The sequence below is a fragment of the Balearica regulorum genome, chromosome 6 (genome assembly GCF_011004875.1).
Source record: "Balearica regulorum gibbericeps isolate bBalReg1 chromosome 6, bBalReg1.pri, whole genome shotgun sequence".
NCBI classification, from domain to species: Eukaryota; Metazoa; Chordata; class Aves; order Gruiformes; family Gruidae; genus Balearica; species Balearica regulorum.
Window position 1 is genome coordinate 14,504,988 of NC_046189.1, and position 26,291 is coordinate 14,531,278.

General features: G+C 40.6%; 1 protein-coding gene across 2 annotated transcripts in view; it reads left to right on the forward strand.

The window, feature by feature from the left end:
• The first annotated feature begins 294 nt into the window (after positions 1 to 294).
• INO80D (INO80 complex subunit D) overlaps positions 295 to 26,291 on the forward strand; it is a 36,877-nt gene continuing 10,880 nt past the window's right edge. Inside the window, exons 1-7 of one of the 2 annotated variants that reach the window (XM_075756436.1) lie at positions 295 to 561; positions 1,871 to 1,940; positions 9,702 to 9,797; positions 9,903 to 10,149; positions 15,853 to 16,601; positions 19,361 to 19,469; positions 24,933 to 25,157. In XM_075756436.1, coding sequence (XP_075612551.1) covers positions 9,932 to 10,149; positions 15,853 to 16,601; positions 19,361 to 19,469; positions 24,933 to 25,157 — 1,301 coding nt within the window. In that variant the 5' untranslated portion in view covers positions 295 to 561; positions 1,871 to 1,940; positions 9,702 to 9,797; positions 9,903 to 9,931. Of the gene's footprint in view, positions 562 to 1,315; positions 1,440 to 1,870; positions 1,941 to 9,701; positions 9,798 to 9,902; positions 10,150 to 15,852; positions 16,602 to 19,360; positions 19,470 to 24,932; positions 25,158 to 26,291 lie in introns of those variants that run through there. The other variant, XM_075756437.1, reaches the window with a different exon arrangement.

The window sequence follows — 26,291 nt, forward strand, 5'->3', positions numbered from 1 at the left end:
TTCTTCAGTCACATGCCTTTGTATTTTATTTTTATTTAAAATAAAAAGTCACATAAATGATAAAAAAAAAATATTTTGGCCATTTGGCTCCCTCCCCCAAATTGACACTTTATAAAAACCTTCTGTACTTTTTTTCCCCCTCCCTCTCTCCCTCTCTACTACCTCCAAGATGGTAGGAAAGTTGTTGTTTTGGAGGGCAGAGGAGCCGCGCTCTGATGTTATGTCCTCTCAGTGCCTGTAGTGGTGCTGTAGGAGGCTGCTGGCTCTCTTCTTGAGCAGCCCCAGCAGCCCTGCCTTCTTTGCTGGAGAATATATTCAGGGATTCCCCTTAATAATCACCTACCCTCTGAGCACTTTGTAGTTTTAAAATAATAAAGAGCCCCCAAAGCTTCCTCCCCACAAAAAGCAGGATCTTCTCAGAGCCAGGGGGGCAGCAGCTCCTCAGCACAGAGCCCGAGCCCATTCCCAGTCCCTCTGCTGGGGAGGAAACTCTGATCTGTCAGCCCAACAGAGGGAAAGGGGGGAGAGGAGAGAGAGGAGAAAAAAAAAGCAGCTGGAAAGGTAAGCCAGGCCCGGCCTGCATCCCCGGGCTCGCGTAGCGCGGCAGGCGGTGCGAGGGGTGCAGGGCGGGCGGGGAGGCGGGCTACGCGAGGCCGAGGATCGGCCGGGGCGCTGTAGGCCGCAGCGGGGGGTGAGGGGAGCCGGGGGGGTTTTTGAGGCTTTCGAGCGCCGAGAGAAGCGCCGAAAGGGGGTGAGACGGTCGCCGGAGCCCAGCGGGAGGGTCGGGGTACGGCGCCACGGCGCCTTTGCCCGGGAGGTGAAGGGCGGCGGGGGGAGAACGGGGGCGGGGGGGCGCTAGGCCTCAGCGCGGCGCGGCCCGGCAGCTCCGTTCCCCGCCCCGCCGGGCCCCCCGCGCCGGGCCCCGGGCCCAAAGCGGGCCGAGCCCCGCCGCCGCCGGAGCTTGGCGGCTGGGGGTGAGGCGGCGGGGGCGCCACGGCCGGGGCCGCTTCTCCCCCGCCCCCCCCCCCTCCGCGGGACGGCGGGGCGAGGGGGGCCGCGGGACAGGGGGACTGGGGGCGGCATTAATTTGCCGAAATGACTTTTAACGAACGGCTGTGGCGGTGGCCGGGGGGGGGGGGTGGGGGGGTGCACCCCCTCCCCCAGCCCCGTCCGGGGCCGCCGCGGCGGAGGCGGTGCCGGTCCCGCGGGGCGTGCGGGGCCGCGCCGGCCGCGGCCTGGAAAGTTTCGCGGCGTTTTTAGGGTGCTTCCCCCCTTCTCCGCTGCCGCCCGCCCCGCGCCCACGGCCGTGGGGACGGGGCTGGCGGGGTGGGGGCGCCCCGAGACGCGGCCGCGGCCCTCCCCGCCCGTCCCGTCCCCCCCTCGCCCCCCCCCCCCCCCCCACCCCTCCGGTGTTCCCCCTCGACCGGGCCGGCGGCGAGGTGAGTCGCCTCACAACTTTTTGGGAGGGGGTGTGGGGAGGCTGTCTGAGTGTTGCCCCCCACCCCCCCGTAAGCTGCCGGCACACGGGGGCCCCGGACCGGCCCCCGAAGCTGGGCGCGAGGGAGAGGAGTGAGGGGCGGCCTCGGCCTCGGCTTTGCGCCCCGCCACGTGCCGGGGCTGGCAGCCACCTCAGCCCCGCCGGGGCCCGGGACGGGGGGAACAGCCCGCTGGCCCTGCCGCAGGGGAACCGATTGCCTCAGCGGGCCCTACATGGCAGGGGCCGCGGCTGGACTTTGGCTCTGGACCCCTCTCACGTCCCTGCCGGGGTACCCTAGCTGTCCCCGTGGGCCGGGGTACCTCTAGGGTGGGGGGTCCCTGTCAGCTGCTGCTGCCCCGCCAGGACTGAAAATGAAAGGATCCTTTTTTTCAGGGACAAGAACGTCTGGTAGTTGTGAAGTGAGTCCACTGGAAAACCCACCAACGTACTTCACCCCGCACAGGTGAAATAGCTCTGGTTTCTCATGTGGGAGGTGTCTAGTTTTGGTCAAATGTTCCTTAATATGTTGTTTAGCTCAAAACGTTAATGGCTGTGTACAGGTAACCTCAAATGAATTTTGAAAAATGACAGTAACACTTACCTTAAAGTCTTATATTATGCCATCTGATTAAAATATGTAGATCTATAGTTAGTTCTAACTTTGTTACTTAACAACATACGATGAAGGTTTATTTTAAGACTGTTCTCAATTTTTGAGCATTGGTAGACTTAAATAAGAAAATTGGCAAATTTAAGGCAATGGTTTGTTCCCCTGTAGCCGAGAGCCCTCCCCTATGCTATGGGCACCCGTGTACTGGCAGTGTTCCACCCCCAGGTACAGCTCCTGACCCATGAACTGGAGCGCTCGTGTTTTGTATGAAATTGTCACAACCTGGTGACATTTTCGCAGCCATCTTCAGCCTTTTATGTGATTTGTTTGTAACACGTACGTACATCAGACAACTTTTATTAATTGTAAAGCTAAATTATCTACAGAAAGCAACCCAAAATTTACTTAATGGGAGTTGTTTTGATGTTTCAATATTTTTGTGATGAGTGAATGAATTTGTACATAGGGCCTGGTCCTACAGAGTTGCATGTACCGTGTTCTCACAGTATGGTGAATCCTCAGGAGGTACAAATTTATTGTAATACCATACTGAAACTTTGATAGCTTCTAACTGCTAAAAGGCTGCTCTGTGAGGAGCTCTACTGCTTTATTTTATTTATTATTCCCATTGAAGCAAGAATGATATTCCTGTATTGTGTGAAAATAAGCTTCTTTGTCTTCATGGCACTGGGACTAAAAATAAGACTAAGGTATTTTGTTGAACCTCATATGCAAGTGCAGGCTATCTGTTATTTGACTAAATAAAAAACTTGGACTTAAAGCCTTTTTTTCATTCAAGTACAGTTGCAAGGTATGCTGTAGTATGTTTAGTCTCTGCTTTGTCTCAGGATCATGGCTTTGATATTTTGAGATAACGTTTTAAAATGCATTTCTGCGATGTTGCAGTGGCCTAAATGTTCCATTTGTTGCTGCATCTGAAGGCTGCCTTTCTGCAGCCCCACTTGCCCTGCAAAACCTGGGCCTGTTTGTAGCCACATTGAAATAAGTCTGCTTCTGTGCAAGCATGAGAATCTGCCTGTAAGGATGTGATTGCAGGACTGAGGCCTGAGACCTCCTCAAATAGAGAAATCCTTGTTCAAAAGACTTCCAAAGATATGGAGCCTGTCTTGAACCTCAGGTCAGGAATAGCCAGCCATGTTTAGGAAATTATTTTATTGGCATTTATAGGAATGTGCTCTTAGCAACAGTTATGAATCTTCCTACTTAACATCTTTTCTCTTTAGAAATCCTTTGACGTTTCAAAATTCCTAGAGTCTAAAATGTTTGGGGGTTTTTTAGGCTTTGGGCTGTCTTTGTCAGTTTTTTCTTCAAGGTACTATTTATCAGACAAGTGAATCAGCTGAAATTGAATTCCTGCTTAGGCTCAAAAAGAAGAACCTGCTCAGTTTTGAAATTTATTTTCTCTCCTCTTAATTATGTTTTTTGCTGTAGATTGAAACTTGTTACAAGTCTTTAAGTTCTCTAGCCATTATTAGGAATAATACTTAAATTTAATTCTCTATTTATTGCATTATATTCTGAAGCATAATCTACATTACATAAAGTATTGCCTAAAGCATACTGCTGCTTTTCTGTTAATATATCAGACATCCTTATGCAGTATAAACTGCCCTTTTGCAGAGTTGAAGTAGCAAGCTTTCTAAAAGGCGGAATGAGGACAATGTTGCTGCTTCTCATAGGTAGATTTTAACATATGAAAAAAAGGAGTCCAAAATATGATTCCAGGTGGTAACTAAAAATGTCTAGTAAGGTCTTAACATGTTAAGTGTCAGGGTACTTGCATGTGTACGCAGTACCTTGACTTGTGCAGGGCTCTTTGGAGGTCTTCTTGAGAAAGGATTATTGTCTAGTTAATTAAAGTGTTTCCTACAGGAGCTGTTGTAGTTGACTTTGGTTGCTTCCCAGTGTTTTCTGTCTCAATTTCGATGCTTTTACTAACAAAAAGACTCTTGTTTCCACAACTACAGCAGGCTTGGTTTGGTAGCTGAGCGTAGTAGAGAATTGAGCTGTTAAATGACCAGAACTAAGCCAAAGTTATGGTTAGATCACAGAATTGGAACAGAAGTTACAGCTTTGTGGTGTTGATGTCGACCACAATTAGATGTGGTGCAGCTTCTCTTGATAGAAGAGAGCATTTCCCAGAGAGGTACTAGTTGCCTAAAGTCTCTTGGTATGAAACAGAAAAAAGGAATGTTTTTGCTTTTTCTCTAATAATACAGTTTTTACTAATACTGACCAAAAGGTTTTACTGTAAGGTAGCTTTAAATGCATGTCTTTTTTGTAATGATTTTTATGATCTCTGTTCATCTCTGAGTGGATGAAATTCCATGTTGCCTAAGCATCTTAAAATCTTTGTATTTACTGGTAGTCTCAGCAATAGGATCAGACAGTGGCAACGCAGAGAATTTTCTTCCTTGGTCAAGTTGAGGAATCAACAAAACTACTATTTATGCTATTTGTGGAAAAGCCAAGGTTCTTGGAGATCCATGTTCCACTTTGCCCCAAGCTGATGGTTTTGAAAGCATATGTAGATAGATGATTATACCTTGTTTGTGAGATGTGATGATCACACCAAGCAATTTAACATGAAAACTGTGCTAGTATTACCAAATGCAAAACAACACAGTTAAGACCTCTTTAATCGTTGCTTTTGTTTGGATGCAATGTGTGAAGCTCTGAGTTCAGTCCTCTTAATTATACATCTTTTAACCACCGACACATAATTGCCTTGCAATTTACAATGCATTTGGGGATTCTATTGCCTAAAATGGTCTTACATATGTTGAATGTCAAATTCTGAGCATAAGTTTAAGAATGTATCTAACCCACATGTTTGAAAATATTCTAGTATTTTCGGCATGGTGAAATTACTGATTGAGTTTTGGGGCTATAATGCTTTGGGTTTTCTAATAGTGACTAGGCCATTAACTTCTCTGTAGACTACAGATGATGTCAGGTACCAAATTTCTGTATGACATAATGCTGATACGCAGTATGGTCTAGCAAGGATTCCCCCCACAAAGTTTGCTGCTACACTGTTTCCCAGCCTCTCTGAAGGGCTCTGTTTTGGGAGAGGGTACGCAGAGTGCAGAGTTACAGCTTTGTTATCTTGGAGCTAATGTGCGCTGCAAGGGAACTGATTATGCCTGCTTGTGAGTACTGAAAGCAGTTGGGAGCTGGCTTCTTCCTATGCCTGACAGCAGGTACTGTTGGTTGCACAGGTGTGTACCTGTGTGTATTTAAGTCTTTCATGTCTCCTTTTACAGTCACTTTGAAACCACTACCAAAGTAGCCTTACAGACTACTAGTGGCCACACTCAGCAGGACAAGTAGCTCTGCTCTAAATGATGATGTTGCACAGCGTAGTTTGCTCTGTGTCCTGCCTATCCTTGCTATAAAGCCTTGCTGGGATGCTAAGTTTGTTACGCTTCGCATGTACAGATAGGGCTTTTGCCAGAGGAAGGAAATTTTCATCCAGTCAGCTGCTCAGGAATAAAAAATGGGAGAAGGGGAGAAATAAATATGTTATTAAATTACAAATGTTAGTGATAACCTCATAAGAATGTAAGAAATACCCTGCTGGGTCAGATCAGGGGTTGATCCAACCTAGTGTTCTTTCTTGGGCAATAGGAGTAAGTGATGCTATTTAGGAAGAGCATGAAAGCCAAGCCACGTTTTAGTGTTTTCTTCTCTTACTCCTCCAACATCTGTATTTGTTAAATTAGGCATGCTAGCAGGTACATCACTTAGCTCCCCATTGTCTATGAACTTTTCTATTGTCTTTTTGAACCTGATGAGACTGTCTGCTTCCATAGCCTTCTGTGACACAAGTTCCAGCAGTTCACTACCTGTGAGTAGTAAAAATGAAGTAGTACTTCTTTAATATGTTTTTTGAGTCAAGCTCTTACTAGCTTCATCATGTACCCCTAGTTCTAATACTGTGTGATATGGTATATGACCGTTCTGTATTCACCTTATCCCCTACCATGGTTTTTTAAACATCAGTCATGTCTTGCATCATTTGGCAATGGCACACATTTTTTTATTTTCTTCTGTTCTTTGCCCCATTGCTTCTGACTAGCCCAAAATCTTTTATTTAGAAGCAATTGTTTAAGGAAAATCTAGATTCCTCAAGAAGCAGCCTTTGGTTTCTCATTCATGGGTTGTGACTAAAGCCAGTTTGAACATATGCTGGCATAAATTATGTTTCTGTTGAACTTTTCTACAACTTCAATGTAGAATATAAATGCAAAACCCAAAACAACTTCCATAAAGTTTTGTACCCTGTTTTTTGCAGTGAAGTACAGCTGCTTAAGCATTTGATTTTTCCAGGGGAAGTCCATGTTTTCATCATCTCTTACTGAATCCTGTGGGACAAAAATAATTTCTCCCCCACCCACTATTTAGCTAAGTGTAGTTTCAGTTCTCTTCAGTTAAGTGACATGTGCCTGTTCCATGCTTGTGCTACTTTTTATGTAGCAGCAAAAAGCCCTGCTAAGAACTTCTGTATATTTTGTTCAAAATAAAATACCACATCAGATAAAATCAGAATCAATAGATTTAAATGCCTTTGTTATCTTATATATATACACACTATGCTATGGAAGTAAAAAGAAAAAGCTCTTTTTAGGTTAAGTACAACTTCATTCTCTGATCCTGGCAGTATAACCACATAGTGCCACTGCCTTTTGGGAAGTCTGTGTAGGAGTCTACCAATAAAGATATAATTGCAAGTTTGAGAGAATTACTGTAGGGTTTTTTTAATATAACATTGGCTGCTAGGTATATTAACTTTCTTTTTGTCTGTTGCACTAATCGATTCCTATTAGGATTTTTAACATGGTTATATTTGCATGAGCTTCTCAGTATATATATATATATAGACCCAAAAATTCATGTCCAAGCTCATTGGTTTCCCTGAGGATTATTGTCTGTATTTTTGCTTAAATGTTTCATATGCCATTGTACTTGTGGCCTGTATCTTTCAGACAAGCGAGAAGTAAAATACTATGCCTGCCATCAGACGGTCAAGTTAAATGCAAAAATAAGATTTAATTGTGAGTTAAATCCAAAAATAAGACTGGGGGCACAAGAATAAATCCAGGATTGTAGTGGCTGGGGACTGTGAAGCAGTTTCTTTACAGAAGCTTAGCAGAGGCACACCAGCTATGTGTTTCTTGCTGTTTACTTTGGAACCGTTCTGAGGAACTCTTTTTCTTTGGTCTGTTGTATGATAACCTTCAGAAAAGAAATGTTGCTGGGTTGTGCAAAAGAGGAGAAGATCATTGATCTGTCAAAAACTACAAAGCATGATATAGTAGCTTAAAAGAATGTGGTAAATAGAAAGAAAGAGAGAGAGAGAGCACCATGCGAGTCACCCAACTGCAAGATGCACTTGTTCTTTCAAGTTTTTCATCCTGTCCAGTATGCTACCAAATACAAGCTTTGGTTAACTGTTGAGAGAAGCAAACTGCGGAGCAAAAGGCTTTCTGCCAGCTTCATTGTGTGTATGAGATGCAATTAAGACTCATTTGATTACTTTTGCTGCCATAGTAATGGAGGAGGCTGTCTCTCAAACATAGGGGACCCAAACCCAGATCACAACTCCTGTATTGGGCATGTCACCTTTGGATTTATCTTTTTCTTTCATGTTGCTGGATAATAGTGAAATGTATGTCAGTATCTGCCTTAACAAAGGTATCTGAAAGGATTACTTGGTTCTCAGCATGCTAAAGAATAGATAGTTCCCTCTTCCCATTCTGTGTTTTTTAAGGGCACAGCCAACAATGAACTTTTCTGTTCTTAGGACAGATGCATTGTGAAGGGTCATACTCCCAATGAGTAGTTTCAAATATAAATAGTATGTGCTCTGTACTCTCATGTGCTTCCATGCATTGAGAGAAGTTAGGAAAAGTGGTTGGAACTGGATTAGATGTCCATGCTTGGTGCTGTGGCTATCCTGCATAAGCAAAGCACAAGGCCCCTGCCCCTGGGGATGGCTGCTTGCATGTGTGCATGGAAAGGGAACTATGTGTATAAAGAGGAAATAAGAAATTATCCTTATTATTGTCAAATGATTAATCAGGTCACTTATGCTAGTTACATTTTGTAGCATGTGTCTCTATTCTGTATGTTGTGTATATGCCATACATGTGCATATACAACTGTTTCAAGCATTTTAAGTGTGCTTTTATATTTTTAGTAGTCTTCTGTCCTTCTGCTTCTACAGCTAGATATATGCTAATGAAAGGCCTGGTTTATGCAGTTCACTGTTAGAGGTGTGATAGGGTGTTTTGTTTTGCCCTAGTGACGTAAAGTTGCTTTTCTAGATCCCCCAGTGTCATAGTGGTTGTCATTTTCTCAAGGCGCTTTTATACAGCAGCAAGTGAAGGCTTGTACCTTCACAAGAGGAAACTGCATCTTTCCTGCAAAGTCTGTGTAGGCTCCCTCCTTGCAATTGTGTTCTGGCCATTTCAGGCCTTGGGAACAAGTTGATTGAGGTGATAATCTGTACATTGTCACATGCCTCTAATTTATTACGTATTTCCTGAATATCACCTCTCTGTACAGTCCTTTGCTTGGTGTATAACACACGTGAAACTGAACTGAGTACTGAATAAACCATGTTCAAAAGAGTTTATTCCAGTGCTTCAGGATGGCCTTTCTGAATAAAAGCTGCCTTTTGCAGGCTAAGCTGAGTGTAGCAGAGTAGCTGCAGAATACGTGTACTGTTAATTTTACTTGAAGCTGCTTTGGGGTGGTGTCTTGTTGGGTTTTTTGGTTGGGTGTTTTTGTTTTGGTTTGGTTTTTAATAAAGATGATTGCCAAAGACTCCATAGTGTTGGAAGATGGAAAAAGTACCTTATGATTGCATGGATTTGCACTGTAGGAGTCTATGGGGAAAAAACCCCCAACCTCTTGCTGAAATGACATTTCAGCCTTCCTGGCATTGATGGGAGTACTGCTTCTGACATTATTAATGCCCACATTTACCTAAAATAAGTACAATAAGGTAGGAAAAGCTCTGAAGAACCATGATGACCTCAGTAAGGTCTGCATATTGTTGCTTGCAGAAGCTGTGGGCAGCTGCAAGATCTGAAGATTGTTCATCAGGTGTGGTAAAGAAAGCTGTTTTTAAAATAAAAAAAGCTTTCTTGCACTGGCGGCTGAAATTAAAATTTTGCAGAGCAAGGATAGTCGCCAGCATTTTTGTAAGCAAAGATACTTGAAGTAAAACCTCTGCAATCAGATGGGTTAATCATCATTCAACTTGATCCCTGAAAGCAAGTGATCTAATCTGACACTTAACCTTTTTCAACTTGTAGCTCCTAATCACTTTCTGATAGATGAGTGGAGTTTCGTTTAACAGGTTTAAGTGCAGCGACAGTAGAATTTTATTTCCCCCAATAATTTCCTTTCATGGTTTCCAAAGATCTGTGATTACTGATTGAAAACTATTATGCTAGTGGATTTGGCTTATTGGATGCTAGCTGAACCACAGGTTTAGTGGCTACATCTGGCAACTTATTTATTAAGCAGTAATAATAACTATTTTATTCTGACTGACTTTGACCTTTTTCGTATTTTCCATAGACAATCTGCTTCATCTTGATTCATCATCATTCCAGGATAGTGGTGTCCTTGGGGCTCTCTCTTAACATTGATATGGTACAGAAGATTTAAAATCAGGTATTGTTTTGGGTCCCTCTTTCCTGCCAAAATGAAACACACACTTTAGAACTGAATGTATTTTTTTTCCTTATGTGATTTGTCTTAATATTTTGGTTCTTTCAGCTGATGTTCACAAGGAATAGAGTCACGTGATGTATGAAGGCAAACACATACACTTCTCTGAGGTTGACAATAAGCCCTTGTGCTCATATAGCCCCAAACTGTGCAAGCAGAGGCGACTTAACGGCTACGCCTTCTGTATCAGACACGTTCTGGAGGACAAGACTGCCCCCTTCAAGCAATGTGAATATGTGGCCAAGTATAACAGCCAACGCTGCACCAACCCCATCCCCAAATCTGAGGATCGTAGGTGAGTTGGGATCACGCATCTGCAAAGTGGGAAGTGGCGGGGAGGTCGGCATGAGTTTTCTTTTAAGATGCTGCCTGGTTTCAGGATGAGGGAGGAACCGGCCCGAGTGGATTGAATTCCAGGATGTTCCTTTGAGGGTTTTGTTTTAGGACCAGTAAACTTTATTTTATTTTCTGTGGGAATCAAATACTCAGAAAGGGGCCAGTAACTTACTCCCAAGGAAGTTTTCAGGAGATTTCATTGCTTTTCTCAAATTCACTGTAAACTGTGGATCAAACCTGCCACACAATACCTGCTGTTCAATTAATTTGCTTTGTCACTCACAGTAAATGCTCTTAAAAAGGCCTGCTTGTTTGGCCAGCTGTGCCAAAAGCCCGCTTCCCTCTACTTTTTCAGGACAAACAGTTGGAAATGCATTACTTCTGGGCTTAGGGAGCAGCGGCACATAGGGATGAATCCAGAATTACAATTCAGTGTTTGTGATTTGCTACTGATCTGTAGTGTTGTGTTAGGAATAAAATAAATACTACTTGATAACAGATGAGCCAGCTGGGAGAGTGCCGTTCACCCCCTTTCTTCTTTGCTTCCCTCCTTTTTTCCCCCTCCCTGCTCAAATGAAGATGCCCAAGGTGCTCAGGTATTAAATACCTTACAAGAGAGAGAACTTGCACTTATTGGAGAGCTGGGAATTCAAACCAGATTTACTGAATTGCAGCCCATACTGTAACCACAAGGACATTCTTCCTTGCTCTTTAAGGCTTCCTGAGCACCAGTCTCGTTGGTGTTGCTTGGGCTGAAATAGCAGAATTTGTCTAGTCTTGGCTGCCAGGTATATATGACTTTAATTTTTCAGAGTCGTTGTTGCAGGTTTTGCGACTATCACAGTATTAATGCATGTGTTAACTATCTGAGGCTTGTTCTGTTAGAAACGTTTTTTTTTAACCTAAAGTATAAACAAAATATGCCAAAAAAGAATCAAACCACTATCCCCTGACCTTTCACATTATTAGCTGCCATTCACTAACCTTTTGCATTATTAGCAGTGTTCCCACTGTGCCCTACATATAACTTCCTTCTCAGCTCACAGCTCCCTCTCTTGTCTGAAACAACAGTTGGACTGTGCTCTAAATTAACTTGCACTTCACCTGCCATTTCAGTTGAGGAGACTGATGAAGTGAGAAAAAAACATGAATGTTTGTCAAAAGCTGTAGGGCAAATGCTCAAATGGCACAAGATGAATAACTTTAGCTGTAATTTGACAGTAAGTGACTGTTTCTTTGCTACTGTACAATTGAGGCTCTTTGGAAATAAGCTCGCAGAAAGGATCATGGAAATTGTCAGCGCAAATGGTATGCTGTAATTTCAGATGCAAGAGCTGACTGAGCCAGAGTTGCTGTTTACCAGGGGTCATACTTAAAAACAATAGAAGTAATAGTACTTACTGACACTTCTTTACGTCTCATACGTTCCCGTGGAATTTGAGATTTTTCTTTACACCTTGAATTGAGTTCACACTTTGTTCTTTTTGATTTTTCTCAAGTTAAAGTGAAGTGTGGTCATGACATCTGGTGTATGTTATATTAGAATAATTCAATTGCATGTCGAGTGTCACATTACAGTACTTGAAGAGGACAGCAGGTGTCTGAAGGAGAAAATAAACTTTTAATTTCAAATGAGAGGATGTGATAGTTTGAAAGAATATTTTAAAAGACTGCTTCTCAGGGCAGAGTTTAATTTTAACAATAAAATGTAATGAATGTTAGTGATAAGACTGTGCCTGCTCTAAACTTTTTTTTTTTTTGGCAGGCAAACCTGTATCTGTTTCTTAGGAGACTTTTTTCACACTCTGTTCGATATAAAGATCTTTGCTATGTCTGAGTTCTTCACTCGTAGCTTCTAATTTTCTGTGTACAAAATCACTGTCAGATGGTCATTTTGTCACAGTTTTAGACATGTAACTGTACATGATCAGAAGCAGGCCGTATGATGCTCTGACAGCTATCTTCTTATATACTTTTAAAGATTATAAAAAATAAAATGTCTTAACAGGATGCATGCATTATATGCCAGAAGTTTCATAGTCTGTCCATAGATAATTAAAAAAAATTATCACTTGACCCTAGACAAATGAGATGCTACCAGCCACGAAGATGTGTAATATGCTGCTATACTATTAGATTTCTTACTAACCGTTAACATTCTACAGATTAAATCTATTAATAGTGCATGACTTCATTGCCTTATTTGAAGTCTAGTTTCTCTATTCCCTATGTTGGTTTTTTTTAAAGAATATATATGGGATGATACACAGACGTGGGTTCTGTATTTCCTCTGAATACGTATCTCCTAATTCTTTCTTATCCAAATACACAGGCAATAATGAAGTTCAGCTTAATTTTTAAGTGTGTGGTTTTTTTACAATTTAGCTGGGTTAAATACCATTTAGTCTCTAATTCTTTTTCAAGAAAATCTTTAAATATTTTGTTAATATGCAAGATGCTGTCTGGTTTATTTGGATCTTCCTTTAAATAAGTGACAGAACTTGATACCAGTCTGGGATGTACTGGGAAGGAGAATGCAGTTGTAGGTGGAAAAGCTCGCTGTCTGAAGTCTTACCTTCCCAATGGTATGGGAAGGTCCACCTGAAGCCTTCAGAGCCTGTCACATTTTGTGTGCTTCATGTTAGGATAGTTTTAATAGATATCAACCCACCGCTCTTACCATATGTGCTGACTGCATTCAACCTCACCTGCACAGAGTAAGTGCCTTTGGCACTGAGTAACGAAGGGGGAAAAACTGTATTAGATACTCAATGTGATACTTTCTGATGCCAACTGAGAATAACTCCCAGGCAGGTTATAGAAGTGACAAATTGTGCCACTGAGACAGCCACGTAAGAATTAGCTCTTGTGGAGACAGCTTAACCCCAACAGGTTTCATGCTGAGAGCTGTGTGAAAGGGACTGTGCTACTTGCAGGTACTATTCCAGTCTTCCCAGTAATCTGTCTTCCATGGAGCACGAACTACTAACACCTCCCCTGGCATTACATCTGATCCAAAGAGTTTATTGCCTTAACTCAGCTGGTTATAGACCGGTTCCAGCAGAGTCAGTTAATACCTGCACCAGGCTCTGCAGCACCATGTAAAGTCAGATCCAGTTTGGGTCAGGGCCAACTAAAAAGCCATCCTGGAACCTGAAGAATGGGGGAGTGGGTGTGTGTGCCTGCCTGGCTCCGCATGGGACCAGCTAGACCCTGGCAAGGCCAAGGTTTAGTTGGTGCTAATAAATTATGCCTAGCCAAAACTGCCTGTGTGTAGTCTCCTCTACCCAGAGAAGACTTAAATGCTCTTCCTAGCTTCTTGCTCCTTTTAGTCCAGCAGGCAAGGTGTATCAGCCTTGGTTACGCTGAAAGACAGAGAGTTGATAGAGCCTAAAGCACAGAGCCAAGTCAGCGTGTACTGGAGTCTGCAAGTGCATGCGATCTCTGTTTTCATTGTGTTGTAGCCTGGCATCTATGGGTTTGTGTCTAGAGGTGATGCCCCTGTAAGATATTGGTGGCTTTCAGTGATGCACTACGGTCAGTTCTAAGGGCCAAGGCTTTATTCTCTGCCATATAAAAATGATGCTGTTAGAGGAAGCAAAACCCTTAATAGCCTAAAACTCAGAGAATGTTAGCAAGCTAATTACCTTTTCATAGGTTTATTCACATTTTCTATTTTTTTTGCTTTCTCTCTGGTTTTCACAATGAAAACAGACTAGCCAGTTTTACCTCCTCGCTTCTGCACAAGCACAAGGTGGCAATATTTAAGTTCTGAACAATATAAAGGAAGCATTCACATTGAGCAAAACTCTCTTTTTATTGGAATTAAGAGGGGAAAAATTCCATTGTGTTTGTCTTGTCTGTTTATTGTTTTATTCTTCTGTCATACTAAAAGTGCTGTTCTAACTAATCTCATCAGTCTTGTTCAACCAAAATATTTTTTAAAAGTGCTTAATTTTAATTATGGGAATAATGCTGTTGACTTTAAGGGAAACTTTATTGAGCTCTCATTACGTAATTTTATTTTTAGAAGTGCATTTGTCAATATGAATTTACAGTATTCCAGTGTATTCTAACAAGGACTCCACACGTTGCTGGCTTTCAGCTTGCCTCATTTGGATTTATTTATTATTACAATTTAATGTAATAAATTATTTAGACAGTAATAAGTAGCAGTACTTCTCATCCTTTTCTGATTTGTGAATCCTTATGGGTGTGGATCCCTTGAGAAACTACATGTATGGAGATTGTTAAGGAGTATATATGAATTTGCTTTTTCTTTTTTACCTTTTATGGACCCTTTAGAAGCAGTTCACACATTGCTTCTTGAGAGGTGGAAGAGCAAGTTGAAAGTCACTAAACTGAAGTGTTAAACTTGTTTGGGGGCTTGGTTTAGGCTTTTCTGTTTATTTTTTTCTCCATGAAGACCAGGAATAATTTAATTTTAACCTGTTTATTCAACAAAATTTACTTTTCTCAGATTCATACTGATCAGATTTTATACTTTAGTGGTATATTTCCTTATCTTGTCCTTATTCATTTCCATTAATACCTTCATGGATATGTCCTTAGCTTGTTCATTAATACCTTGATGTAGGCATCACTTTTTCCTCATATCTTTGTTTTCATCTATGAGCTGCAGGTTATAGATGGAATCCTGCAAGGGCAGAAGTCTGATTGCTGGTGGCATTCTACAGAGGCAGGAGGGCCTGCCTGTGTGAAACAGTAAAAGGATCGGACTGGTTCCTACATTTCTATGACCTGCTTGTTTTAATCAGACAAAATTAGTTGTTTACTTCTTAGTATGTTATCTGTGGCCATAAATTGTTACCCTTCTCCTTTTAATTTTCATGACAAACTTTCAAAGATTTTTTCCTTTTTTTTTTATTTTTAAATAACATTACTTTAAAAGCTTTTTTTATATTAGAAGACCTTAAAGTCCGTATTTGTGGATTGTATGTATACATATTCCTGGCATTGTGTAAATGTTTTCTAGCAGCAGAGAATTGCTTTTAAACTAGATTTTTTTTGTTTGAAGAACATGCAGCTAATCTGCTGGCTACAAAATTCATCATGTTAAACTACTAAAACAGAACTTAAATATTTATGCTACTTGTTCATTAAGTGCAAATAGGGACCTTTCTCAGCAGATATCTCTAGTGAGATTGTCCGTATAAGAAACTGCTCTCTACTACAGTGGAATTCATAACAATAATGTGTGCATTGATGAAAATGTTAACTACTTCCAGTGAAAGAACAGCCAAATGAAAGGAAGTAGTTTTCAGTGGGAGCTTTTGAAATGATCAGAGTTAATGGCTTGAGTTCTTACTGGTTTATATATCAGTCCATTTGTTTTGTTTGCTTTGCTTTGTATTTACCCTATTTGAGGGTAAATATTTTGAATGGTTGTGTGTGATTCTCTTATGAATAATGACTGAAGATTTTTATATCTTAAGATCACAAAATTGTGTAAGTTTTTGCTTTCTGTTACAGGTTCTGTTGTATTAGAAGCAGTTGTGTACACTTCTTATAAAACTTCTTACGTTTCAATCTAAATTCACATGAGATGGGTGTGTGTGGATTTCCCTTTAGTGATGTCTGTTTTCTTCAGATTTTACTTACAAGAGTTGAGTTAATAACTGACTGCTATTACTTTTCAAAGGTACTGCAACAGCCACCTGCAGGTACTTGGCTTTATACCGAAAAAGGAGAGGAAGAAAAAGAATGATCCCATAGAGGAGGTAAAGGTCAGGCATCAGATGGATGCTATGGCCTTCAGTCTGACAGTGCCCACCCTGGCCTTGAAGATGCCCAACGGACTGGATGGGATGTCCCTCTCCCCTCCAGGGGCTAGGCTTCCTCTCCACTACCTGGAGGCAGAATTAGAAGACCCCTTTGCTTTCAACGAGGAGGATGATGACCTAAAGAAAGGGGCAACAGTGAGGAAAAAGTTGCAGAGCAAGTTGGCTCAAAACCGGCAGCGCCAGAGAGAGACAGAGATTTTAAAAGTTCGCCAAGAGCACTTTAGCCCCCTTCCTGCACCTTTGCAGCAGCAGCCTCTGCAGCAGCAGCACTCCCATCTGCCACCTTCATCAGCTTCGTTAAAGCCGACAGGGCTACCGCAGGGCGTAGTCTGCAAGTCACCTCAACCTCCGAACACCAGCCTACCAATGCAGGGAGTGGCACCCACCACACACACTATAGCACAAGCCCGGCAGTTGTCTAACAAGAGACCTCTGCCTCTCCTGCCACCCGCTAGGGCTCCTGTCACGGACCCTCCAAGGACTGATCGGGTCCTCATGAAAGCCACAGCCTTCTCTCCGCACTCGTCCTGCATGAGCCGGCTACAGAGACTGGTGAAACTGTGCACTCGAAAACAGCAGCTGGACACTGATCTGTTTCCACATTTAGGTGGGTAGATAATATGATGTGCTGCGTGCTTATTTTTTAACCTGAAACCAAAAGACAACAGGGGAATGTCTTCCTAGCCCTGTCCTGCATTTGTGTGTCATCCTTGCAAAATAACCCTGAACTGGGTAATCTCTTGGTGTTTTCTTTAGCCCTGTTCTCTATGAAGGGAATGCCTGGACCCTTCGCAGATAGTTTATGGTATTTTGGCTGTTTATTCTTCTTAATGTCCTGTTAACCATTTGGGAAATCAAACTGAAGTGTAGAAAGTATTATTTGGATGATACAGACATCCTACAGAAGTTTTGCAACTTGAGTAGTAAAGATGGCACAGCTGTACCTACATGAGTGGACAAGGTTAGATTGAACGTTAAATATGTGACAAGTGCGTATTTACAAAGTTGAGTGCAAGTCAAAGTTTGGAGATCTGGCCCATCATTCTGTGCAGATCCAAATTTCCACTTGACTTGACTGTGTGATATTAGAGCAGGAATGCCATTTATGATGTTTAAAAAAAAAAAAAAGACTTAAATCTGAATGTTCTTCATATAATATCTTATTTAATTGCAAACATCTGTAATTTTTGCTATTTTTCAATTAACCTTTTTTTAAATTTGCTATTAAGATCTGTCCTTTGGCACTAATGGGATAGCCTGACTGTTTGTTCAGAAGATAATTAGCATCCCATAGCATGTCTCCAAAGGACATTGTTCTTCAGAAAACCGCTTTGATGGTCCTACCTATAATGTAGGTCTTTTGAGGAATGACAACTCCAGAGGCATTTTTGAGTGTCACAGACCCCAGTAGCGTTGAAAGTGACCTGTGTTTTGAAAGATTGTAGAAGGATGCTTTCTGTGTTTAATGTTTTACATTCTCAAGTGGTGAAGAGAATACATTTTCCTGAAGAAGAGGCATAGTAAAAAAAACTGATTAGGCCTATAAATGTACAGTTAGGCAGATGCATAACTGTATGTGTATGCAATTACAACATTTTATATTTTTCAAAGTAACAGCATTCACATCAATTATGTGAGAGTAGAAAATGTATTTGTTATTTATTCATAATATGCCTTAATATTAAAGACTAGTTATGCTGGTTCAGAGAGTTTCAGGATTTTGTTTTTATGATAGAGTAGCACTAGAGATGACTGCACAGAATCCTAAAAAAGATGCAGCAAGTTTTATGTGTACTTACATCAAAGCTATGTAATTGGATGTTAATGTAACTGCAGTCTTCAGTGTGAGTGTAGCTGAATCTGGATTAGATTTTATTCCTTCATTTCTGCAGTGCCCATTAAAAGCAAAACAACACACCCTCTGATTTTATTTGTAAAATTTGAGTAAATAATTTGTTCCGTGGTATCAGTTGTGGACATCTTTATCCAATGATTAAGTTGTTTTTTCATTCCTTTATGGAAAGGGTGAGAGTGAAAAAACATTTAAGTTTAAAGTATGATTCTGGCACTTTATCAAATGTCTTAAGATATCTTAATTCTATGATTCTATGAATTTAGTTCAAATGTATATCTTAAAAATAGGAATGAACAATAGAATTTTCAGGATGCTGAAGTTCCTGGAAAATAGGGTTTCTGATATTTCTGGTTTATGTTAAAGTGTTGTTTCTAAATGATGAAGGTGCTCCTGACAATTGTATTCCAAGTGTGTGTGTGTCTAACTCTGAAAGCAGGTAACCAAGTACTGATAACATTTCCCAAATTCAAAGCATCTGACTTCAGAATAATCTCAGATATAGTCATTTAGTTTATATTTAGCAAAAATAAAGTGCTCCTTAACTCTATCCCAACTGCTGCTCCATTTTCAAGGAGCACACAAGAAAGTGAAAAAGTAATAATGCTTGCTTGTAAATGCAGCTACGGGATTTTCTCTCACCTGAATTAGCAAGAATTCCATGGGATATGGAAGAGTAGGAAAAACTGAAAAAAACCAAACACCACCAAACCAAAAAACAAACTGCAAAAGATGAAACTCCAGATAAAATGTTCCACCTGAGAACTTACTGGACTTTGTTTCTGTCTGTCCTATTCAACGATTGTGTTTAGCTTGACTAACTGAGGCTACTGGTGCATATAATCAGTTGATTCTACTGCATCATCATCAAGTGAAAGCATGCTGCTTAGTAGAAGTGCAGGAGTATTTGCATCTCTCTCTTTAGCTCTCTTTTCATGCTAATGTCTGCATTTGGCAGGCAATTACAGAGACTGAGCAAAGGAACATCCTGTGTAGCTGGTGTATCTATCCCTGTCCATGCTGCTCTGTCTTACAGTTTTCCTATTCTCCCCATGTTTTGGCAGAGAGCAAGGATCAGAATATAAACAGAAATGAAAGTGGCCTATTTAGATCACCTAGTATTAAAAATTGCCAGGCAGTCAGTTCTTTGTGGCAGGGACTTCTCTCTTACCTTGTCTCTAAAGATTCCGTGTGCTTGGTACGAAAGCTTGTGGTATTTTTCTGTGGGTAAGAAAGCCGGTGATTTTTCTTGCACTGCTTATGGATAAAGAAACCGATAAGGATTTTAAAAGGAAAACTCAAATTTGACAAAAATCAGTGCTTGCTATTTGCACACTATAATGCAGCTGTTACTGTAACTTTTCCTGTATAATTGAGAATATTCTATGATTTAATCAAACATAATTATGCTTGTAACTATACTATGCATTCATCTTTTGTGCCATAGGTTGCTCAGAGACTTCTATGAGGTGGATACACTTTTCATCCACCTTTCATGTTTTCTATTCCCTTAGGGCTGGATTGGTCTGAAGACAGTGGAGAAGAGTTGGAGGATTCAGAGCAAACCTCCCCTTACCAGGTTGCGTGGTCTATCCGAGAAACCCTCGGCTATGAGAGACATGAGTGAGTATGATTCTTTAGTATTCATACTGGCCTTGATGGAATAAATCATGTAAATGTGAGCTTCACTTCAAGTGGAGTCAGTGGAACCTAAGCTCTTGTTCGAGTGTTTTGCTGAAACAAAGGATTGTTTGAACTCATTTGTTTGTAAGAGCTATGAAACAGCTTGTCACCTTCTGTCCCAGTTTCCACGTAACTTAGGAGACCTTTGTGCAGCCTGCTATCAGAAGGATGCATCAGGAAGGAATTTAAGCTCATTTGCCTAAATTTAATTGAATTTAGTGGGATTTATTCATGAACTTGTGTGCCTTGCTGAGTAGAGGTATTTCCTGAATTAGAACCAAATGAAGGGAGTTGCTATTGGTTTCTTGTCTTTCCTACTATTTGTGAATAACTTTGTTTGTAAACTTGCTATGTTTTACTCATTAATTCTTACGGTAATTGTGCAGGATGTTGTTCTAATCTGTTTTTTTAAAGGGCATGGCACTTCTTTTCATAATTAAGTGTTGAATAAACCTCCATCATGTAGTTGGGAGCATTGAAAGGAAGTGATGTGATTGAAGGGATAAACAGAGCAGGTATTAGCTGCTGAAGCAGAAAGGCTCCATATACTGTGAAGTCATAAATCTGAACTTGCAGCAGGATATGATGACATATGTCTATTAATGTAAATTTTAAGGTGGAAAGTTAAAGCAAAGCATCCCAAGCATAGTATTGTAATGAAACTGAAGCATGTTGATAACAAAAGGGAATTGGGGTCTCAATAAAGTTTGATTGTAGTTTCTATCACATGATTCTCGTTCACTATGCAACTGGTCTTTTTGATACCACAGCTCTCTCCTTTTGTTTAATTTTTAAATATCACAGTTAGAGTAATGATATTAATGAAACTTTATTTTGTTCTTACATGGAAATTTGGAAACTTACCAGAACTTCTTAACATCTCTCAAGATTGTCCACAATGTGAACAACAAATCTCTATCTCTGTCATCAGGACAGACACCAGGACACTAAATTCAGTGAATCAAAGCTTAGTAGAAGTAGATTTTTCCTTTTTAAAAGAAATGTTTTTTTCTGTTATGAATGACCCTTGTTTTTTAAGGCATCAGCAGTTAGAGATAGAGTAAGCTTTCACAAATGTTAATTTTAATTTAAAAGGCAGCTTTTAGATAAATTGTTTTGGGAAAACATGAACAGACTTTCAGACTTTTAAATCATACATAATTTTCAAAGCAGATATATCTATTAAATAACTTCCCTTACACTCTTCTCCCTTTGACATTTGATCTGGTTCTTCCATAGATCCCTACTTTTTTTGTCAACTTATAAAGGTCATCTCAGTGTGTTTTGTCTTCTATTTGTTTTAACTTCCTTTGGATTCTTCCTACTCTTCGCATATTAAGAGAAAATAATACCTGGTCTTGACATTTTCTGTTCCATTCTAGCATTTTATACACTTCTATTAAACACTCTCTTAACTAAATCATGATGGATAAATTTTTATATGTTACTGGCTGCTCTTGTACTTCCATCAGCCTGCCCAGTGTTAGCTCTTCAGCAACTTTCCTAATTTTGTTTATGGATAAACATTGATACATTCATGCGATGTCAGCCTTCTAAACCTTTTATTATTACTCTGCAAGCTTCTGTAGAGGTTTTTATTACCTGAAATGTTTCTCTTCAACACTTTTGCAATGTGGTCTGTCTGCTGGTGAAGATGAATTAGTTCAGACTATTTCTTGAACAATTTGATTTGTCAAAATGACTCTGTCTTGCTAATCTGGCAGTGCAGGCTGGTGGCTCCTAACTTAGTCAGCCAATGACTTGTTACGACTCTGAAGTTCGGGGGCTAATTTTACCAGAAAACGAATGGAGATTATTTCCCCAAACCTTTAGATTCTGAAATCATATACCTAAACCTATGGCAATTTACTTACTGTTTTTCATAGTAAAATTAAAGCTATTTTTTTTTCTCTGTACATTTGTGTCTGAGCTTGCGGTCCCTGTGTGAAAGGGGTAACTCTCCACCAGCTAGCTGCATTCTGTCCTTTTTCCTTTGACTCCATGGAAGACAGCAGGAGGGATGCTTCTCAGAACAGATTAATAAAAGAAAGTGAACAGTTAATTTCTGCATTACTGGACAGCTTGTTCTCAGCATTTCTGGTTGTGTGATTGTGGGGGGAATCCTCAAACTTTCTGTTGAACTTCTCATGTGGTACTCTAGTTGCTCTTAAACTCTCAAAAATTCACCAGATTGGTTTAAAATTAATGTCATAACAGTAATACATTTTTGAGTTCACTTGCCTTCTGGCCTTTTAATCTGTAAAATTCATATTGTGGCAGTCTTCTGTGGAAACACCGGCCAAATGTTTGCTTTTATTATTCTGTCTTCTAATTCTGAAAAATCAGATTCCTGTGGTCTCAGGATTCCAGGATGCAGTGCTTCGAGGCAGGCACCAGTGTTTGAGTTCAAACAGCAGTGCAGGAGTTGGCATCGGGCACGGTGCAGGCAGGGTGGCTGGCAGGGCAGGCTGCTGGGGTGGGAGGAATTCCTCCACAGAGCAGCGATTCGGAGGGAGAGCCGGGGCTGTGCCCTGCCACAGATTAGTGAGGCTCTCCCCCGAGATGATTTGAGTGCTGGGTGTTGTAGCTTAGAAAGCACCGCAAAACAAATGACACTGAAACAAAGTAGTTTTTCACTTCCTATGCTGAACTATAGATAAATGAGCATTTCAAGTAGCGAGTTTGAAAGGGAAGTGTGAGGATTGGAGTCCCTCCTCATACCAGCTCACCCAAAGGAGCAAATATCAACACCGTATTGTCAAAGTTCGATTTAATAACTCCCAATAACTGTAAGAACTAAAAGGAAGAGGTTCTTCAAATCCCTCCTTACAGAGGGTTTTGAACAGTTGCTGGTGTGTCTCAGAGTAGAGAGCATGTTCTCCTGGTTCCCTGATGGTGCCTGACTGCTTGTGCTACCCTTTTGCTCTTCCTTTCTGCTACATCGTGCTGCCTTTGTTTTCTTCATGAACACTCAGCAATAATTCCCCTGATGTTTACACATGACAATCTCAAAGGGAAGGGTTGGGAAGAAGCATTTTGGATTATCAAATGGTTTGCGTGCACTTTCAGAAATCTTTTAAAAAATGAAATGGCACACATTAAGTTGAACTTCAGAAGTTATATACATGCAGCTTAAGAGAATAAACTAAATAGAAGTTGGTAAACTTGTTTATGAAAGGACAACAATAAAAGTAGCTTTCAGTTTCAGTACTTGCCTAGCAAAAAAAAAAAAAAAATTAAAAAGGAGGTGGTAGTGTGATATTTTTAGGTTTCTTTCAACATATGAATTTGTTTTGGTTAATCTTACTGGCCTGGAAGCAAAATTCTGAATAGACTTTTAGAAACTGTTTGCCTCAAAATAAGCCCTTGCCACTGCAGACATGATTTCCTTCTATGTCTTGTTTATATGTCTGCATCTGCTTTTTTTAAATTATCTCGTAAACTGCAGTTCAAAATATTTTAATGTACGATGACTTGTTTCTGTCTGTTGCAATGGGAAGGAAGTAAAAAGTCTGAAATGTAGAGGCATTTGCATTAAAAAACACTCTTTCCACCCAAAATAAACACTTTTTTCCCTTAAGGAATATTGCCATCTTAAAGTTAATTTGTAATCATATTTAAAATTCAACCAGTATGTCTGCAACTTTGTTTAAAAATCTTGGCCCAGAGCAGTAATGAAATATCTAAGACCTTAGACCTAGCTATATGTAACTGATCCCATCCATGTATTCCTGTTTTCTATTAATAAAGTGGAAAAAGGAATATCTATATTAAATAGCACACAATTAAATTTTTCTAAACAAGTTGATGTTCCCAGTAGGCATTCTTTCCTAAGAGATCTTAAAAGCGTATTTTCTTCCATCTTCAGTGTGAAAATATTTTAAACATTACATACGTTAAATATTTTAACAGGTTGTATTTACTGCTAAGCATTTAATTGCAGAGGTTAATCACTTGTAATTTATGCTTTTCAAAAATAATCTGTAATCTGTTTTAACAAACAAACTACGTAGGATGGTTGACTTCACATAAAACTTTACTAAAATGTGTATTTGTATCAAGGCAGTGTTTGCTCCTGTGGAGTTTTCGTGGGCAGCCTTAGTGGAGATGGATGCAGTCTCTTAAATTTAGCTTGAATGTGAAGGGAATAAGATTTTCCAGCAAGAAAAGTAGGTCTTAGTCATATTGCCTTTTAGCGACAGCTATTCTGGATTTCTGGATCTTACTTTATTTAGTAAATATCATGGCCAGTATTTTGCATCTCTTCTATCATCAGCTAGTTGTGATCCACTTTGCTCTGCGCAGGTTTGGATGTCAGCTTACTCAGTCTCACTGGCCAGCCCCTGCAGTCCGAACCTTGGGAGCTTTTGGTTTGCTTCATCTGTTTGGACTTGTTTTCTTCCCCTTGCCCTTCCTTTATTTTACAGATAGGAAAGTTAGCAAAAAGTTTCTCTGTTCTATAAGGAAAAACTGAACAAAGTCTGCTTTGCTTATGTTGAGTGCATACTCTTTAGTCCATGAACAAAAAAATCATTCTGCAAACTAGTGCTTGTTGTGAAGAACTTCTGGGTAGCTTCACGAACCTTGTTATTTTAACAAGTCCCAGTGATGATTTTATTATGTTTCATGATTTTTACTTCATTTAACTGAATGTGTTGACATGGTTTGATGGTTTTGTTGGTATGTGCCTGGACATTCTGAAAGCCAAGACAAATGGGAAAAGGCTTTCTTAAGCAACCAAAGAATTGGATCAGTCCTCCATCTGGTCATTGCTTAGCCCTGGTCTGATTTTTCCCTCAGTACCTTTGGAGTAAAATGTGAATTTCTTCTCTATGGCTGAACTGTAACTCAACTTTTAACTCTGCAGCAAGGGGAAAGCAGTATCAACTGCGTTTTGGTTTAGGAAGGAAAACACCACCTGGCAAAGTAAGAGGAATTGGAAAAGGTCAGCAGTTTTGGTACTTGTTAGAATTTGACCATCTTCTCCAGCATGACCTTTCTTCAATAAATTTCCACTACACAGTTCCCCACCCTTCTCCTCTGCATTAATTGCACTTTGATTTAAGAGTTTGTCTCATTTGCTGAGACATTTACAGTAAATAAAGGTTAACAGTATAGATTTTTTTTTTGAACAGCAGGCTCCAGACATTTAAATGTGTCAGACTTGATGATACATTGATGTAATCTCTAATAATGACATACTAAGAAGGGTAAGTACCTTTAGAATTCAAAAGGGATCCTGCTTTTACCATTTTTCAAGCATCCCTGCCTGATTTCAGCCTTTGCATGTTGGTGGGGCCAGAAGATGGACACCAACTTAAGACCTCTATTAAAATGACAAATTAGCTTTATTGGAAAAAAAAAATACTTAAAGGCCATTTGTTTTTACTTTCCCTCCTTCAGGTCCGATGATGACAATGCAGATGACAGGAGTTCCAGGGTGACCAGACTTTGCACTTACTTTCAGCAGAAATACAAGCACCTCTGCCGCCTGGAGCGGGCAGAATCTCGTCAGAAGAAATGCCGGCATACACTCCGGAAAGCCTTGCTGCAGGCGGCCAGCAGAGAGCCGGAGCGTGCTGGGCAACTGATACAAGAACTCCGAAGAGCTACGTGTGCTCGTACCAGGTTAGACCTTCCCCTGTGACTGCAGTAACATGGGGTCTGAACAGGGAGGAGGTGGGCAGAGTATCCAGCAGCTGAAATGCTGAACTCTGAAACTGGTAGGCATGCACAAGGCAGAAAACCCATGACACATAAATGCCTGTCCATGGAGTAGAGTAAACATGGCATACAGTGTTTTCCATGAAGACAAGCATTCTCCAGCCTTGTCTTTTAAAATGTGGATTGTTTATTTAGCAGTGTCTGGGCCAGTTTCTTAAATGTCACAAAAGAAGTTAGTGGCCTGCTAAAATTTATTCTTGTTAATTAATCTGTGTATTTTGGCTGCCTTCAAATATCTGGTACTTTACTAAGCCCAGTTCTTTAGAAGCTGTGCTGTCTGGTCTGCAGTTCACTGCTTCAATTCAGATTTCGTTTTTCAGACAACATTTTTTGAAAAGTCTGTACTCCTCTTAATTCTCTTCCCAGCAAATCAAACTTAAGCTCACACTTTTTGTTAGATTTAACTCAATCTAACATTAAATGAAACTTGGCAACAAAATAAATATCTTCTAACAACTCTGAAGGTTACCTTCTGTGGGAATACTTTCTAGATAATGTCAACATCCCTCCAGCTCTCGGCATACTGAGAGTTGGTCGATTCATATTTGTGCAGAAACAGAGTAAGTCTGAACCCTGGTGTTATGTCTGGGGTACCAGCAGCATCCTTTTGCTCTTGTGGTTTTGCTTTACAGGGTGTGTGACTGTGGGAGTTAGGAGAGGCTAACATGAGAGGCAGGCTGGAGCAGGGTACTGAGGGTATATTCTGGTTATGGGATGCTTTTGTTCCTGGACAGCGGGCTGTGGTTCATGACAGTTGGAGGGTTTATTGTTGAGGAGGTGGAGTGATGCTGAAAAGGTGCTCCGAGATGCAGTATGGAAGTACATTACTAGTTTATAAACTTGTGTAAATGTCTCCAAAGTTAAACTACAGCAAAACCTTGCCAGAACTGGCAAGCTCTTGCTGTTTTTGTTGGGTTTTTTCCCCATTATTTTTGCCTTTTATTATGCAAAAAAAGATTACGTTGTTTTGGGTACACTGGTAAAGCCAGGTATGCCTGTCATCGCTGCTCTGGTTAATTTAAGTAGCCACAGAGTCCT